The following is a 19,861-nucleotide window of genomic DNA, read 5'->3' as shown; positions in this document are numbered from 1 at the left end:
GTAGCAGTGCTCCCTCAGAAGGTTAATTGTTGCTTGGAAATACTTTGGTAACTCCCGTTTGTTACTTGTTTCCGTGTTTACATATTGTTTGATAAGCTCTTGTTTAGCACCATATTCTTTCAGCCAGTTTTGATTTACATTCCTTCTTGCTACTATCATGTCCGATTCACTAGGTCACCAGTCTAATTCATTCATCATCGTCCCTTAACTCACTCTCTTCCACGCCAACACTCGGAATGATCGTATGTCTAAGGTACAGGGTGTCAGGAAAGTCTCTGTGCAGTAGGAACCGAGCGGTGTGGCGGTGTTTGGTGTGTGTATGAGTTGTGAGTAATGTGTGCCAGTGTGAGGTGTGCCACTGTGTGATGTAAAAGCTCATGGTGTGGCAGCGTGTGGTGTGGCAGTGTGTCATGTAGTTGTGGAAGGTGTGATAGTGTGTGTTGCTTTTGACGATGTTAGATGTGTGTGTGGGGGGGGGTGAAGTGTTGTAGTGTTATTTGTGTGTGTGTGAAGTGTCGCAGTGCAGTAAATGTGTGAGGTGTAACAGTGCGATGTGAAGCAGTGAGTTGGTGTGAAAATCTGTGGTGAGGTAGTACAAGGTGTGCGCTTGTACGTGAAGGGTGTATGTGAGAGATGTGACAGTGGCCTATAAGGTGTGTGTGAAGCAGCGCAGTGTGAAGCATGAGGTGTGTATGTAATATGTTGCAGTGTAAGGTATGAGGTGTGCATGTGAAGTGTGGCAATCAGTGGTGCGGATAACGTGTGGCAAAGTGAAGTGTGGTTGTGGTAGTGCAAAGTTTGACACTGTGAGATGTATACCTGTACGTGAAGTGTGTGTGTGTGTGTGTGTGTGTGTGTGTGTGTGTGTGTGTGTGTGTGTGTGTGTGTGTGTGTGTGTGTGTGTGTGTGTGTGTGTGTGTGTGTGTGTGTGTGTGTGTGTGTGTGTGTAAGGTATGGTTGTGACATCTTGAGCGTATCGCTGTAATCAAAGGGAAGGAGAGCAGATGAAAGGAGATGGGGAGGGTGGCGGGGTTGGTGATGGAGAGGAGAGGTGAAGGGGATGGAGGTGATGAGAGGAGGGTGATGAGAGGGTAAGGTTGGGGTGGGGATGAAGAAGGGTGAAGGTGATGAAGGTGAATGCGGTGGTAGAGAGGGCAAGGATGATGGGGGTGTGAAGATAGGTAAAAAAATGGGATGATGAGGGGGGTGGAGATAGGGTAAGGTAAGCGAAGATGGCGAAGTGGGGCGAAGGTGATGGAGTGGATGATGAGGGGATTAAAAATTGTGGTAGGGTTGCAAACAGGGGTAAAGATGATGGGGCGGATGATGAGAGAGTAAAGAAAATGGTAGTGGGGAATTGGGCCGATTAAGGGGGTTGAAGGTGATAAGGGTAATGAAGAGATAGAATATGAGTGTGATGCAGGTGGCGTAAGTTTCCATCACAGCCTCTCGCCACCATATTATGCTCCAGGCTGTAGCAGTGATTAACTCTTTATTTTTAGCCAGAGGGAATTTATGGCTTCTTTTTTGAAACAGCGGACTCATTACCTGGTGTGTGGATCGACCTGACCTGAGAAATAATGCTCAGTATGGTGTTCTTTCCTTCCTTACACATAATATTCTTTCCTTCCTTATACCTGTCACATGGGGATCTAGGTAATTGGAACGGAGATTTTGTGTGTGTGTGTGTGTGTGTGTGTGTGTGTGTGTGTGTGTGTGTGTGTGTGTGTGTGTGTATTAGAATGAGGTGATCATGCAATTCACAAAATAACATCGATAGTTCCTCTCAAACCATGTAGGCCTAAAATTTTCTTTCAGTGAGATTAGAAGACATGGGATGATTCTGTGCTTTCTTCTACGTGTCCTTCAGACATAAATAAATCTCTGTTACGACGGGGAATTGATTGCAGATTTTATTTGTGAATCAGTTGCATCTTCTAAAAGCCGAGACATCTTGAGTTACTGTAACTTGCTTTGTTGTCATGTCTCTCACTCGTACGTCCATTGTTGGCACTGATAACTTTATTTTGTACAGCTGGAGAATCCCACTTTAAAACTGCTTTACAAATAATAAATATTATAATAAATTTACAATCTGTTATGATTCAGAAAGATACTGATTTAGTTACTTTTTATTGTTCGAAACGAGTGTGCAAAATTATGCATGCCTACAACCCATGTTCCTGTCCAGATGTGGAATATATTACTTTTACGACTCTTGGCCGCGTCTATAATCTAGTGGTGTGTTGCTAAACGCACGCAAACAGTCAGATGTAAATTTGGAACAGCTCTTGATATGGCCATCCTCACTTCCCTCTTTATCTCACGCTCCTATTTTCGTCTCTGGGTAATATCCATCTCTGCTGTCTTATCACCAGTATTCTCTCTCATGTTTCTTGCCAATTCTCTGTTATCTCTTCTTCCTTCTTTTTTAACATTAATTTATCCAACAGCCTTAACTTTATCGATCACAACAAAAATTATATCCATCTGTCTGTCGCTCAGTTCTCTACACATATCCAAACATCGGATTCTGAACTTCATTTTCCTTCAGACTTTTTTGTCTTCTGCTAGCCTGTTTATTTATCGATCACACACACACACACATACACACACACACACACACACACACACACACACACACACACACACACACACACACACACACAGTAGTCATTTGGGCTCACATTTCTCTGTCTTCCCCTCCTCCTGCTCCTGCTCCTGGTACAGATATAAACTTTTGCGGAGGGTGGTGATGGTGGTGGTGGTGGCCTCTGGTGGCGGCGGCAGGAGATAATAACTTGAGAGGAAGTGATACCCAATAATGAACTTGTATTTGCTCTTGTGGTATTTAGTTCCCTTACAGTCTCTGGGGATTCTGAACTGATAGAGAGAGATTTTAACCCGCTTGGTGATGATTATAGCAAGATGATTATGACGTGGAGGCGATTTGTATGTGGTCACTCCTTTCGGGATTAAGGCGTCTAGCAATAGATAGAGACGGAGAGAGATTTTGACCCATTGGTTATCTTTAAGTGTTTGGTGGCTCAAACTGATGAAGGGAGACTCCGATGCACTCGACTATTAATAATGATGAACTTAGCAAAATCTGTTTATTTTGGCATCCTTTCCACGTTCCTGGGGGGTTACCAGTTAATGAAGCGAGATTTCAGCTGTTACGATAATTATCATTAATTTAACAGGATAACTCTAGGCAATGACAATCTCGAGAGCATAGTCGAATTATTAAAGACGACTACACACCGCCATGACCTCCATACCTACCCCTATCCTTCAGTAGTAGATCAACCCCAGCCTGTCTGGACGAGCAGAGCCATCAACCACAGGTAATCAATTGCAACTGCAGGGCTGTCCCATGCAGTGAACCTATGATCCCTTGCGGTGGACAGTGCCTTACAGTGGTGAGGCTCGGGGAAGAGTGTGGAGGTTTGGTTCCTGGATGGACTCTACATTTGCGGCCCTCCGCCAACTTAACAAGTCCACCAAAGTAGGCTCCACATCAGTCCACTCTTTAGATACATGGTTACCACTCAACGTAACTGGTTTCCTGAGTTACAGGAAACGGTTAATTTTGTCAGTGTAAAGTGACCTAAAGAAGTAAGCAGCACTACTCAGAGTGAGTGGTCGCCACCATCTACTCGTAACACTCCCATTCACCAGTATGCCTGGTATGATAGCACTTCGTTGTATTATGTTAAGAGTTACATTCACTGAAATTATTTATTATTGTACTTCCGCATTAGCTCCGTCAGTCCGATTACGTCTTTACTATATTTAAGCAAACGCCAGAAGATTGTACACGGTCTTGAGGAGATCTCTTGTAGTAGTTTTCATCGCTACTTGCTTTCCATCATACTCATTTTTCCAGACAGATTTCCCACATGTTTTCGTTTTTTCTCGCATCATTCACAGTCTCTTCCAGCGTTTCTTTCCCAATTTTTTTTTATCATTCTTCCCCTCGAATACAGACTAACATTTTTTCATACTCGTTTTCATGTTATATACTTAACTGTTCTTCTGTTTCATATCACCTAATGTCTATTCCAGCAGCTCTCACTTTCCCCATGTAGCCTACCTTTCTACGTTTTGTGCCTCATTACATAATTCCTGTATATATATAACTACCTCTCTTTCCCACCTTTCATATTAGTTTTCTGGTCAAATTTTTCTACTGGTTCTGCTCTTCCATATAATCTGGTTTCTATTTCAGCTGCTCCTTCTTTCAAATTACCACTACTTATTATTCTGTCTTTCATATAATTCCTATTTTTCTCTCTCCTCATCTCTCCAGCGTTCACACTCATTTTTCAACTCGATTTCTTACGTATTTTGTTCTCTTTCAAATCATCAAGTCTTTCTCTTCCAACTGCTGTTCCTTTCTTTACCTGTGCCACCGTGTCTTACCCTTCTATTACCTTACCTTCTTTCAAACGAGTCTTTCAGCCAAACGTCTTACGTGTCTTCTCATCCTCTCTTTTAGTAGTTGTCTCATTCTTCAGCATTACGGTACTTCTTCGCCTCGGATCTTACCCTAGTCTTATCCTATCATTTTTTCAAACCATTTTTCCGGCCATTTTTTTTTTTTTCTTTCACGATCACTTTGTCTAACTGCTGGTCTCTCTCTACTTTACCTGACCTTTTCTGCTGTACTTTTCATATTTAATTCCTCTGTCTCTTTCACATTCATTTTTCATCCAAATTTCTTACCTTTTTTCCCACATACATACAGCCTACTTCCCTCTTACAGCTCTTCTTTCTTTCAGTATGTTTTTCTGCACCTCGTCTTACGCAGTTCCTCAGTTTTTCTTTTCCTTTTTCTCCACACTTCGCAGAACCTTCTCTCTCTCTCTCTCTCTCTCTCTCTCTCTCTCTCTCTCTCTCTCTCTCTCTCTCTCTTTCTCTCTCGCTCCACTTCATCTTGCCGCTTCCGTCAAGACGTCAATAACAGGATGGTCTCTGAATCGAATTAGGTCTCGGTGTGAGTTTGTGTGATTTGTGTGTGTGTGTGTGTGTGTGTGTGTGTGTGTGTGTGTGTGTGTGTGTGTGTGTGTGTGTGTGTGTGTGTGTGTGTGTGTGTGTGTGTGTGTGTGTGTGTGTGTGTGTGTGTGTGTGTGTGTGTGTGTGTGTGTGTGTGTAGTAAAAGAGGTGCTTATAGTTTTCTCATTGTTAATCATTCTTTCGTATCATTACAGCGATTTCTTATTTAGCATGATTTCCTACCTACAGATTATTTTATTGAGTGACCTATTTTATTATATTCTTGCTACGTTTAAATTACATTATATGCTTTAGGGGGAGATGTTAGTTTCTGAAGGGGTTAATGGAGACCGCTTGTAATCCCTTTAGTGCAAATAGTTTCTTCAAAGTTAATAAAATCGTCTGAGGAGAACAAAAAATTGATGCAAAACTATGTCATCGATATCATCCATTCATCCATCATCCTTTTTTTTTTCTTTTGTCTATTAGGAATGTAGGTATCCAGGGCTAGGTTACTTATCGCGGTACTTAAGGCGATGGTAACCTGCCTCACTCACCCCTCAGTGTCATTATGCAAACAATTAACCCCCTCCACTCAGTAAATGTCAACCTTTAGGGGCTTCATCCTGCTGGGGTGCCATATGCCCACTAGACTAGACTATTAGTAAACATTTAATTATTTGGTTACCATCCAGCGCACTAAATGGCTTTCTGGATTACAAGACACGATTTTGCTCGTCATTCAGTGCAGTCATAAGATCGCATGATACTGACTGGATGATGAGGCCCCACCTACAGCCATGTCGTTGATTTAAAGATGGATAATAAAAGGTATGGTACTGTATATGTAAACCCTTCAGTTTGTAAGTAAAGTCTAAGCTAAACAATTCGAATCGGAAAATGTAGTGTGAGCCTGGTAAAGAGGAGCAAAACAGAGGGGGTGCAGAATGAAAGGCTGGCGTACTACAAGGACTGGTGCCGCGCGGAATGAATACAGGAATTATGCAGCAAAATTATAACTTAGGAAGGAGCGAAAATACTAACGTTGGTATGTTGCATGACGGGTAAATAGAAGGGTGAGCCAGGATATACATTATCAGTATGAAATGTATGTAGGTACGGGGAGGTACGGGTATATTATGTAGTTTGTGAAAGTAACATATGCAAGTCAAACTGCACAGAAGTTTATAGCTATCTCTATCTATCTATCCATCTATCTGTTTATATCTCTGTATTTACCTATCTATCTCTCTATACTTATATCTATCTATCTACCAGTCTTTATATCTATACTGTACAATATATATATATAATTCTGATATCGCCATACTCTGCTTAAGGAAGGTACGAAGTGATATTAACCACCCGGATCTAAAAATAATTCGCTAAGGAGGAGGTGGTAGGGAGCGTCCATAACCAATGACAACAATGGACTTACAGTGTTAATACTGCCGCCACTAACCCTGTCATGGTCGACTCAACTTTAGTATTCCATGCCAGATAATAGCAGACAGTTTTATTAAGCTGGGTGAGTCTTCGGAGCCCGAGAGAACTGATCAAAAAAATTATAGTGACAAAACTAAAAGAAAGTCCTATGACTAAAGAACAGTATTTTTTTTTTCCCCATTTATTTCCGTAATGAAGCTGCCATAATCATTGCCGGTGAGATTTTGTCACAGGAGAGCCAGGAAATTCTGCTTAATCTCACCGCATTAGGCTTTATGAGAGAGAGAGAGAGAGAGAGAGTATGAAGCGTGAAATACAGGTACATAAAAAATAATTACTGATTTACCTAACTAGACCTGCCAAAAGTAGTACAGGGATTTCAAATTAGTTGTAATATGATTTTAGAATATTTTAATTTACTTCATATATCCTGTTAATATTTATCTATGCTTTATGAACTTATGTCCCTCACTCTACTCTGGAATTCCTACACTACTTTTGGCAGCCCCTGAATAACCTATGGACAAAAATTTGAGAGCAAAAGGTAACACACACACACACACACACACACACACACACACACACACACACACACACACACACACACACACACACACACACACACACACACACACACACACACACACACACACACACACACACACACACACACACACACACACACACACACACACACACACACACACACACACACACACACACACACACACACACACACACACACACACACACACACACACACACACACACACACACACACACACACACACACACACACACACACACACACACACACACACACACACACACACACACACACACACACACACACACACACACACACACACACACACACACACACACACACACACACACACACACACACACACACACACACACACACACACACACACACACACACACACACACACACACACACACACACACACACACACACACACACACACACACACACACACACACACACACACACACACACACACACACACACACACACACACACACACACACACACACACACACACACACACACTCGACATGCAAGAATCGTCCGTATCCGCGACAAACGCATCCCGAATTAGTCGTTTTCTGTCGCAAATGAGTCTAGGATGAGGCCAAATATGAGTCTCTTAAGGGTGATTCCGACATGGCTGTTACAGAGGGAGGTTAAGGAACGACTCGCAATAACACGGCTAATGATTCCCTGGGGCTCTGTTTATAAAATCACCTAAGCTTAAATTGCGATAGTAGTGCCTGTACATACGCTTGCCTTCATTCGTACTACGCTGATATTAGAGTAAGTATTAAAGTGACTTAAAACGACACACAAACTAAATCTTTGACAGCTGCAAACTAACACTGTGATTTGATTAGTGTCAGTCTTGGTTTCGATCTTTTATTAATGTTAACCCAAGCATGGTAAGCTGAAACAATGGCTACAGGGGTGTACTGTTGATTAATTTTGTTTTTATTGTGTGGCAAATTGTAGAACATCACTTTTTTAATTAATGCAGTAACAGTAAATTCTTTGTCGCCTTGAATGCTTTAGTAAATTAAATCTATTTCGTATTAAGCATAGGAGGAAAGGAAAGAATACTGAAATGTGATCAAACTGTATCAGCAGTGATTGGTCAGATAAAAACTATATCATACATCTATGTTTATCAGATGAAGCCGTCAGATAATTAAGGATCATCACGCTTTGCCTTTTCTGCGTCAGGGAAACCGGGCAATCATAATATAGCCTGTTTATGTATGAATAAGCCTTGTCATTCATGAAATTACCGTTCTGGTACACTCCATAATACCCTTCATTGGAAGGATGAATTGGTTCCGAGGATGTCTGAATAAATGTAGTTAGCAGTGATTTGCTAAACATAAGTAGTCAACCAACTTTTGGCAACATGCGTTTGAATACCCGTGCAAATATACTCTAGTCCATTTATGCAGTGTGAATTCGGTACTGTACTCATTTTACAATGCCTGAATAAACTGCAGTATGCCTGCACTGATAATCTTACCTGTAATGAGAGGTGGTCTGACATAAGTTACTTTGTGGCAGTTTCCACTCATATAAGGAGATTAAGGCCATGATATATTAACGCTCTTTTAGGTATATAGAAAGCACAAGTGGCAACGGAGACAGTAAACGAACATTTGTGACGATGAGTCAAGTAAGTTGGCATGATCTGTCCCATTTTGTCGGTGGTTAATTTGCTCTTTAAGATGTGTATTTAATCGTTAAACTTATAATAAGCCTCAGTTTATATTTTATGGTTAGAACATGTATGCATTTCTTGTCGGTTTGTGCTCATGTTTTCTTTGACGATCCCCCGAAACTGATTGGACATCCGGGTCCCTAACTGTCCTGCTGGGCGAATTACCGGGAATGAAGGTGGCTGGTGTTCCGAGACAGAGTAACCGAATCCCTGCTACTGATTGGTTCGCTAAGACTGATTGGAACTCAGCGTCGGACCGAGAGTGAAGCTGACTTTGTGTCCTTTGAGCAAGGGCGGGCAATGCTGCCATCTGATTAAATGTAAACTTTAATTATACTATATAAACTTAATTTGAATGGTATTGACCTAAAGTGAAAGGGTGTACAGTCGCTTTACCCCTCCTTTTCCGTCTTTCTCACTCTTGCTTCATTAATTATTTACCTTCATCCTTTTTATTTCTCTCCGCTTTCTTGTTCCGTGTTTCATAATCCCTTACGCCATCTTCCCATCCACTTCCATCCTTGTATCTATCTGTCTGTCCTTTGTCTATCCCTCTGTCTGTCTATCTATCTATCTATCCATCTACAGCCAGATGCCTTCATCGCGGGAGGGGTAGCCACAAACGAATCACCTTCATGTTACCCCGTCCTGCATCACGCTGTTCTTTCTCCAACCCACAGCACCCTTACTCATACACCTGTCTATCCCATCCCTCCATCTCATCTTCAGTCTCCCCTCTTCCCCCTCTCCCCTTCCACCTCACTCACATACGCTCTCCTAGTCATTCTCTCATTCCCATTCCTCGTTATTCTCTCACTTTTTACAAATGTCTCGTTAACCCCTTGACTGCTTGGCTACCTCTGCTGAACAAAAGCGCCATGGGAAAGGTTTTGCTAATTATCACAAGCCAACGACATGAGGCCCATTGTTGGTGTGATTCAGGTGTGTGTGTGTGTGTGTGTGTGTGTGTGTGTGTGTGTGTGTGTGTGTGTGTGTGTGTGTTTATTTGTTTGTTTGTTTTTGCCAGTGTTAAGTAGGACCCGTAAGGCAACATTAAGGTGTAACAGGGAAAAATAAGTCGCTGAGGAAGAGGTTTTACGAAATACCGGTAGCCAACAACAATCGGCACATTTTTTTCTTTTCCCTTTTTTTTTTTTTTTTTTTTTTTTTTTTTTTTTGATGGTGAGGATGGCGTGTATATTTTTGGCTGTCAGTAGTGAAAATATATCTATCCGTCTATATAAGGTACAGCCAGACACCTTCCAGCAAGGGGTGGCAACAAACGAATCGCCTCCATGTCAGTTTGTCCCCCGTCATCAAGCTACCCGCCCTCCAAGTCACATATCTTTCACTCATATACCTCTCCACTTTGTCCCTCAATCTCATCCTCAGTTTCCCTCTTCCCCTCCCCTGCTTCACCTCATTGACATACACTCTCCTAGTCATTCTCTCATTCCATTCTCTTCATTTGGCTCTCTATTGTATTTTTTTTTTCTCTTGGAGGGAACTGTTACTGCGGGCTCATGGCCTTTGGTTCCTTCTTCCTCGCATAAAAAAAAAAAAAAAAAAACATACAAGGGGATATTACAGTGCAGTAGGCAAAGTAAACCGCAAAGAAAGCTGTGTTACGAACGTTTAAAGCCAACGTGAATAAGGGTAATTGTTGTTGAGGGCGGTGTGTGTGTATTTTTAGCAGTAGTCAGCAGGAACAGGGCGGCGCGGCCATTACCATCTGTGTGACCGCTCCAACACACGAATTATTTCCCAAACAAGCTGACTGTGATACCCTGCCCCGCCGCAGTACATAGACACCCCACCAAACGGCCTAGAAGGAAGGGGCAGAGAAAATGTGGGAATAAGGAGAAGGGTAGGAGAGGAGTGGGAGAGAATAAGATATAGAAAAAAAGAGAAGATGATAATGAAGTAGAATGAGGAAAGGGAACTGTGAGAAAAAATGAGCAATAAAAAAAGACGAAGGTTTTCATTTATAGCATCCTACATAACCATTTGACCGGGAACCAAATGGCATAGGGTGAAGGGTCAGAGGACAAGGAAGGAATGAAGTGAAGGGAAGACAGTGGAAGGAAGTCTAGGAAAGTCTAAAAAAAGGGGAGGGGAGGATTTCGTCTACAGAAGCCTATAGATCATTATTTTTTTTACTGGGAACCAAATAGCGCAGGAACAGGAAGTGGAGAATAGGAAGGGGGAAGAAAGTAGGGGAAATAATCCCTAAAAGGAGAGGAACGAGAACCGGGAAAGTAATAACCAAGAATTTGATTTGCAACCCACAGCCATTTGACTAGGGACCAAACGGTGTGTAAAGGGGGAGGACCAGGGAGTAGAAAGGGATACAGAAAATTAAAGATAATAAGGAGAGTCAGGAGAGAGGCTATCAAAGGAAAAAAAATAAGTTAAGGGCGCAGAAAGAATATAGAGAAGGAAAGATGATACAGAGAAGAAAAAGGACTGTCAGAGGAATTAAAGAACGAAGGAAATATACAGGTAAGAGAAGATGATATGACAGGAAAAAGAATATTCAAAGATGATAAAGAACATACGAAAGATACAGAGGAAGAAATAATTATTCAGACATGAGAGAGAACTGTCAACGAAGGTAAAGAACATTTTTTTTTTTCACCCTACCGATACATGGGTGAATCAAATTGTGTAGGAAAAAGAGACACAGAAAATAAAAGTGAGAACAGAAGGGAAAATAATAATTATGGAAAGGAAGGATGGAGGACTGAGTGAGAAAGTAATAAAGAATGATTTTATTTGCAATACAGATCCGTCTGACAGGGAACTGAATGGCATAGGGAGAGGGGACAGAAAATAGAAAGTGATAGAAAGAAGGAAAGATAATTTAAGATGAAGAAAGATGGGCTATGAGTGAGATGAAAGAGATTATTAAAAATGAAGCGTTTGAAAATATACACTTGCTTCTACCGACAACACTGCCTTTGTCCAGCAGTAAACTGACAAGGCTCCTGCTGCTGCTGCTGCTGCTGCTGCTGCTGATGATGATGATGATGATGATGATGGTGATGATGATTGTGGTAATAATGTTATTGTTTTCCAGAAAACTATATATAGCGTTTTGATGATATGCTTAAGATAATAACACTGGCCCATCACATTGACAATATATTAGAGGAGAGCATACTTGAAACTGTTCTATATATGTATACTAGAACAATATTTCACGCAATAGTTTATAAATCTGAACATCAGTAAATGTTGCATATAGGAAAAGCAAGAGAAGTTTTCAGAGTCATAATAGTGCTGCAGTTTATTATGATAAGTTTTGTAAAATACGCAATATATTTTCTTCAGACAGTGTGGTATCTAAATAAGACTGCCATAGAAATGACAAGAAGTGGTTAATGAGCGAAATCGCCAACCCTTAGTCGCTTGCTTACGGTACTTTTGTTGCGTTCTATGAAAGAAAAAGATAAACTTTCCCATTACCTCAGCCAACGAAACTGGACGGGTGATGTATTCACTTGTGTCTATTTATCTGTTTGTCTGTTTGTGTACAAGATATCTCAAAAAGATGTTATCGGATTTCAGTGAATGATGGTCGATAAGTGGACAGTGGATCATGGAAGAGCTGATTAGATTTTGAGGTAGGTCTGGATCCGGATGCAGGAATAAAACATAAATTTTGCTGGCTTTGGTGGAGGCATGCGCTCGCTGTTAATGTGTAACCTAAGCAGACTAAGACCTTAGAATTAATTTACTATGTGAGACCGTAAAGACATTGTCTGCTGGGATAGAGAAATTACCTCAGTAAATCATAAATTTATTGTTGGTGCAGGTATGCTCCCTCATTAGTGCTTTCTAGTCACCATTTGCGTGCATCAGTTTTTGTGCGATTTATCTCTCATACCGTTAATCAGCATCATCTTTTCTTCTTTGAGATATGCGCATCAGGAATATGGAAGATTATTTTGAAAGGTTTTGTCAGTCAAGAGAATAAGATATTCAGTGATTTTAAATGCCTCATAAATTACACAGGAATGTTGTAGATTGTTACGCACTAATGATTATGAAAGTGGTTTGGAAAAGTACTTAGCTGCAGATCACCCTGCTAAACATGCCCCCTAAAGAAAAAAAAATGCAAAATCACTCCGTTGCTTTGTTATTCCTGTGTAGGTTACAGGTAATAACAACCTTAATGTACTTTATGGCTCTTTGTTTTGCAATTTCATTACCTTAGAATGCTTATTTTAGTAATCATTGCTCCACTATCTGCCAGCCAGCTAGTAATTGGACGTGTGTGTGTGTGTGTGTGTGTGTGTGTGTGTGTGTGTGTGTGTGTGTGTGTGTGTGTGTGTGTGTGTGTGTGTGTGTGTGATTCCTTTATTTTTCCTGAAACTGCACAATAGATAACACGGCAGTGTACCAAGTAAAAAAAAAAAATACTGTACCCAAAAGAAGGCAAACTAAAATCCTTTTGTTCAACTACACTGCAGTGTTTCCTCAGGCGCCTGTTTTCCGAATGATAATTTCTTCCTTCTATGTGTGTGTGTGTGTGCGATGCTTCGTTTTCTTTCGTTCGTTCCGTATCGTGTTTCGTTTCGCGTCACGTGTTTCATTCTTATGTATATTGTTTTTTAATTTCATTTCTTTTTCCTAAATGAAGCGCTGAGGTTCAACCCGCTTCTCTCGCTTCGTTTTTCGTTTCGCTTTATTTTTCGTCTTTCATTTCGTTTCGTGATTTGTTTTAGTCTTTGTAATTAGTCTTTGCTGTAAATTCCAAAACTATTTAATTAATGTATCTCCCTCCACTCTCTCTCTCTCTCTCTCTCCCAGCGTGTTGTGGTGCTGGGGGGCGAGGGCAAGAAGGGCCGAAGTTCAGCCTGGAGCCGCCCCGCCACCTGCACTTTACTAACTCCTCCGGGGCCGTGTTGGACTGTGTGGCCGAAGGAGTACCCACGCCTTCTGTCACCTGGACCTTACCTGATGGACGGATCGTGGAACAGGTGAGATGCTGTTAATTCTGTCTGTCTGTCTGTCTGTCTGTCTGTCTCTCTCTCTCTCTCTCTCTCTCTCTCTCTCTCTCTCTCTCTCTCTCTCTCTCTCTCTCTCTCTCTCTCTCTCTCTGTTCCTTTTTACCCCTTATTCCTTTCTTCTTTCCTTCCTTCCACCATTCCTTCTCTCCTTTCTACATTCCATCCCTCCTTCCTTCCTTTCCCTTTCTTTCTTCCCATCTTCCTCTCCATCCTCCCTCCCTTCCTTCCTTCCTTCCTTCCTTCCTTCCTTCCTTCCTTCTCTTCTTCCATCCTTCCTTCAGTCATTCCTTCCTGTCACATATGCATGCTTACTTATCCCAGAACAAACCACTATATTTCAACCACCGTACTACTTAAACTGCCCTGCCCAACCTTCCAACTGTGTCCTACCTCTGCTATTTATTGATATACTTCACAGACCCATCGGAGCAAAAGGAAGAACCTCATCAGTTCCTTGACATTTAAACAGAGAGAGAGAGAGAGAGAGAGTTATTTTTATCTCCAGATCATTTTATTCAACTTAGGGAGATACCAGCTTGATAAGGGGTTAATGAGGATTGTTTTTAACCCCGTCACCGGTAATGGTTTCTCCAGAACTGAATGAAATAATCTAGAGGTACGAACAATAATAACAAGCCGGTAGGCGATGATGGCCAACTCTAAACGGGCCGTTGCTAGACAACGAATGGTTGCCTAGCATCCAATACCTTGCGGACACAACTAAGTCATAGATTGTTCACTGCATCCAGGTTAATTCGGAATCACTTAATTCTGACGGGTAGAAGTGCCTGCTACAATTTAATATGATAATGGAGATTTCAATGCGACCTTTGATATGAATCCGGACAGGTCTCCCCCCCCCCCAAGAGCAGTTTTTGGCCGTTGCTAGGCAATGAGTAGTTGCCTAGTAACCAAACCTTCCGAACACAGCTGGGTCATAGACTGGTCATTGTATCAAGGTTTGGTCTGAATCGGTTAATACTGAAGGGTAGAAATGTCTGTCACAATTAAGCAAGAAAGAATACAAGAAGAAAGAAAGAAAAGAAAGAAAACGCGACTAACAATAAGGGCAGCATGGAGCTGGCCAATAATAATAATAATAATTATAATAATAATAATAATAATAATAATGATAATGATAATAATAATAATAATAATAGAAAAAGTACAGCCTCGAAGTGGAAGGATTAAAATATGCTGAATGGATTAGCAGTCTACTCGTATTTCATGTATTCGTTTTCTCTCTTCCTACTTCGGTATCTTAATTACCGCTTGTATAACACTAATGAATTTAGGATGATGATGATTGTGTGTGTGTGTGTGTGTGTGTGTGTGTGTGTGTGTATGTGTGTGTGTGTGTAATTTGCAACAGAGAGATCAGTTTTGGTTCCATATCAGTCTGCCAGTATGTATTCGTATTCATGGTGAGCAGCTGTCAATCAAGTGAACTGCACCTCTCATAATATTGTACTTGAGAATTACAAAGCAATCGTTCTGAAATCAGATTAGTGATAGTACTGTACTGTGAAGTGGAAGTGTTGTGCAAATGGGGACAAGTACTGTCAGAGTCAAAAGTGCACCTGCTGTCCACTGCGTCTATGTAACAATTGGAGTATGTCGGTCGTTTTCCTCCCCTCATCATCATCATCATCATCATCAGCCTAAGTCAGTCCATTACAGAACAAAGGCCTTTCCCCTCCCATCATATCAAAGGGCATCATCTGTGGGCAGATATACATACCAAGCCTCTCTCAGCGCCAAGATACTACTCAGCAGAAGAAAGTGAGACGTGGATGAGGTGAAACATTAAGCGAAGTTATGTCGTCCCCTGTATACCGAACACAAGTTTTCCCTCTGCTCTGTGACTAGAAGCGAAATAACGCCAGCTATGTGGCAAAAGAAATACAGTGTTGTAGGGTTTAATAAATAGAGAGAGAGAGAGAGAGAGAGAGAAAGAAAGGTTTGATGTGTTTAAAGTGCAAATGAATTATGGAGTAATGTTGTTTTCATTTTATCCTCTTTTGCCGGCGCAGCCTTTGTAATAGACTTATCAGCATTAAATTTCCACTTCCTTTGATGTGGTGTTAGTGGCAAGCCTACATTTACCACGTCTGCCACGGTTTGCTCTGCTTTATTTTGCTTTATTAAAAAAAAAATATGCACGACCCACTTTGCTTTCTTACACTAAGCCTCCTCTGGCCCTAACGCCCAGCTTTGCGTCAGTCTGCATTGCAAGAGCAACTCTTTCAGTGTGACGAGTCCCCAGTTTTATATGCGGGACCATGTCTAAGAGAGGCTCTGTCAGTCAGCCACACTCTAAGGATTATCACTGGCAAGAAGCTTCATTTTAGGGTCGCCCCATATGGTCCTGCATCTGTCTAGTAATTCTGTACTTAATAATTTAGTCTTAATATCTCCAGACGATTTCATTCAGCTTAGGGGCGGCTCTCAGACGGAAGAGATTAGACTGTCTCCAGTAACTCCATCACAGTAACTTCCCCTACGGTATCTTATTCTTGTTACTTCCAGACGATATTACGTAACCTAGAAAAGACCGCTCGTGCAAAAGGCAATAACCGTCCCGTCCACCTCACCGTGATTTTCTGTGTCGCAACCCCCGCTCTAGATGTGTCATAAGCCATTTCTTCTTTATTTTTTTTTTTTTTTTTTTTTTTTTTCTTCTTCAGACGTAGACTCTCTTGTAACTAGACATGGGACAACTTTCCTTTGTTGAGATGATTCTGTCGCTCACTTGGTCACTGTGGGCGCTGATAACTCCTGTCATTGACTGGGTGATCCTGTGCCTTATTATTATTATTATTATTATTATTATTATTATTATTACTACTACTACTACTACTACTACTACTACTACTACTATTATTATTATTATTATTATTATTATTATTATTATTATTATTATTATTATTATTATTATTATTATTATTATTATTATTATTATTATTAATAGTAGTAGTAGTAGTAGTAGTATATTATTATTATTATTATTATTATTATATTATACAGTATATGGTTCTATCCTATAGCTGCGCAGTACTTACCTTCCATTTAATCACAGCCAGTATCAGGTAGTTTTTCTATACTGAAGAGAATTCAAAGGCACTAGAAATGTTACACAAAATGTCATAGCCTAATTAGCAATTAGACCGATAATGAAGAAGTTGCATTTTATTCCGACTTTGGACAGACTTTACTCAGTTCACAATAATCCATCGTAACTAAAGAGTAATAGTAGCAGCAGTAATAGTAATAGTAGCAGTAGTAGTAGTAGTAACACTAGTAGTATAGTAGTAGTTACTGTTGTTATTGTTGTTCTTGTAGCCCCAGGTTCGTCTGAAATGTAAACCTGGTGGACTGCAAGCTTAAGTTGCCCTTCTCCCGCGGTCCACCATCCTCAGTTTGGGGGACAAGGAAGTAATGGAGGGACGTTTGTATAATCAGTAGTTGAGCCGCCCACTTATATCAGTGTCACCACATGAAGGCGTCCGTTTCAAGCACAAACCAGAGTAAAACCAGCCACACAAATCACATGAATAAAAAGCTGAGAGTAGCCCGGCGAGTTGACGAGTATCACAATGGCGGAAGCTCTACCAACACCTTTTACTTCAGAGTGTATAGCCCTCCCACAGCCTCAGCCTCCGTATATTCTTTAGCCCTTGCTCAGCGGGCGTCCCCCTTAATAACGCTGGTGCAGAGGGAGGCGTACAGCGCTGGCCAATATGGGACGGGGCTGATCCCTCTGTAAACACCCCCACCACCACAACCACCACTGCTATATTGCCTCACACCTCCTGCTCACTATTGCCACTTATCTTTTTTTTTTTTTTTACTTACCTTGGTGTTGTCATCATCTAGTCAGCACCACCAAATTGTCTCACACCCACTTGCACACCATTGCTACGGACCTTTTCCTGCTTAGGGACATACTGTACGTGGCGCTCCAGATCTCGTAACACCTCTTCCTTATTAACTTAGCCTGCATATTACACTGTATCCTAAAATTCTCTTGTGTGTTGTTGATGCAGACTATGCCAAAACAGTAAAAATAATATACAAGAGGCGTTAAGGGACTATACGAAAAAAAAAGACAGTAGAAAAAAAGAAATGATTAGGGAAAAAGGAAAGAAAAAAGAAAAGAAAAGAAAAAAGGAAGGGAGAGTCTCTTGTCCCACTTAGAACTTGAATCTTCACTTTGTTTTGTCACCATTCACTTGTCATCTTATATACTGTCATAAACAACTGTGACCCAGGGCATAGGATAGAAAGAACAGCGCTTATCTATCGTAAGTATTTCCTACCTGTAAAAAGAGCGGATTCCAGGGGTACAAGCTTTTCTTTGTACCGGCGGTGGCATATACCTACCCCTTTCATACCTCAGACGGCACAGGAAAGAATACAGAATGGTTGAATTTACGCGTACGTGGTGTACTGGGTGGCACATTGTTTAGATATGGCAGTGCTTATGAGATATTATTAAGTCTCGCCAGATTAAACTGAAAGACGCAAATAATGTTAATGGAGGTTATGCTATAGTGTTATTTAAGTTTTTTCTTTCTGTGTCTACGAAGTCTGATAGTTCAATCTTCTAAGCACTGAACTTCTGAGATTAATTATGATTTGTCACTCATAAGATAAATGAATAGTTTGGGAGCATTGAGATTATAATAGTCAAAATTTTTATCTTCGTCAGAGGATTATTTTAAACCCCTCTTAGCGTGGAGGGACCATTCCAAAGGTAAATGATATGGTGCAGCTGGGTGAGAATAAATAACTGCACTTTTATATCACTAATACACGTGTGTTCATAAGCCACGTAAATGATCCGATCTGTCACAAGTTGTCGGTCTTGCTTGTCCTAAGGTGTATGCTCGTACAATCGACAAGAATGAAATAAAATGGACTTTGTGTTGATGGCGTTAGTGAAGAGTAATTAACTCTTTTCTATGACTTCTTTCATCTGAGGTAAGAAGGGATAAGACATAGGAGTAGAAATGGAGAGCATTGCAGATGAAGTGGTGAAAGACGGCGTAAAGATAATGGAAGAGGCTAGATGTGATAAGCAAAACGGAATACAAACACTCTTGTGCACAATTAAGAATATTCCATTAAGCTCATCTAACGTGGCATGATTAGCAAATGAATCATAATTAAGTTAGTCAGGCGTTTAAGTCCTTTAGTATACGATAATGTCACCTTTATTCTTGTTACCATCAGACGCTTATATTCTACAGAGCTAGTTCCGAACAAGATCTCCGTCCACAAATGTAGGTAATTGTCTAATGGCAGCCCAAAAATAATAAGAAAGGTGATATTTATTAGAGATATTAAGGGAGACTTGTCAATGATGAAAGAAAATGTTTTGTGTATATGTAAGAAATTTTTCATGTCCGCAGTGAATAAGTAATGTTTTTAATGCATTTAGCAGTTCCTCTGTTGGCGGTGAGGCTAATGAGAGTCCAGCAGTGCATGTGTTTGTTGCAACACATTATTGCGAGGTGACTCAGGCGGAATTGCATCTAAACTACTATAATTCTGGCCGTGTGTGTGTGTGTGTGTGTGTGTGTGTGTGTGTTAATGAGTGAGTGAGTGAGTGTGTGTGTGTGTGTGTGTGTGTGTGTGTGTGTGTGTGTTAATGAGTGAATGAGTGAGTGTGTGTGTGTGTGTGTGTGTGTGTGTGTGTGTGTGTGTGTGTGTGTGTGTGTGTGTGTTAATGAGTGAATGAGTGAGTGAGTGTGTGTGTGTGTGTGTGTGTGTGTGTGTGTGTGTGTGTGTGTGTGTGTGTGTAACTGGAAAAATTATATCGATGAAACTTGGCAGAATGGTCGCAATTAGGTCACAGATAGATTCGTTTCAGTTTCATGTTGACTGAAATTTTATTACGAGATGTCTTGACCCCTAATTCTTCCCATTGGTTTCACATTTCTCGGGATGCGTCGGGAAGTTTCCTTGGATTAAACGGTTGGTTTCAAGTAATGCGAAGAGCGGTAGTTTCATTCCTCCCTGATGCATCATGTCGGAGAGTCATTTGTGCGCAGAGAAATGTTTATGCAGTCTTTCTCGGGAACCTTCGCCAGGATAAGGCAGTAGGAGGTTGTAGTAAAGTAGCTGTACCATGAACGT

The 19,861-nt window shown here is 41.0% G+C and overlaps 1 protein-coding gene across 1 annotated transcript in view; it reads left to right on the top strand.

Annotated features, from left to right (window-relative positions):
- Positions 1–1,232: 1,232 nt before the first annotated feature.
- Positions 1,233–19,861, top strand: part of LOC145407249 (cell adhesion molecule Dscam1-like) — a 175,974-nt gene continuing 157,345 nt past the window's right edge. The window contains exons 1-2 of the mRNA XM_080278282.1: positions 1,233–1,251; positions 13,521–13,690. Of these exons, the coding sequence (XP_080134408.1) occupies positions 1,233–1,251; positions 13,521–13,690 (189 nt within the window). The remainder of the gene's footprint in view (positions 1,252–13,520; positions 13,691–19,861) is intronic.

Source organism: Coenobita brevimanus, chromosome 72, assembly GCF_032717465.1.
Source record: "Coenobita brevimanus isolate Jiangsu-jjx chromosome 72, ASM3271746v2, whole genome shotgun sequence".
In the NCBI taxonomy this organism is placed as follows: domain Eukaryota; kingdom Metazoa; phylum Arthropoda; class Malacostraca; order Decapoda; family Coenobitidae; genus Coenobita; species Coenobita brevimanus.
This window is presented reverse-complemented; position numbering and strand designations above follow the sequence as displayed.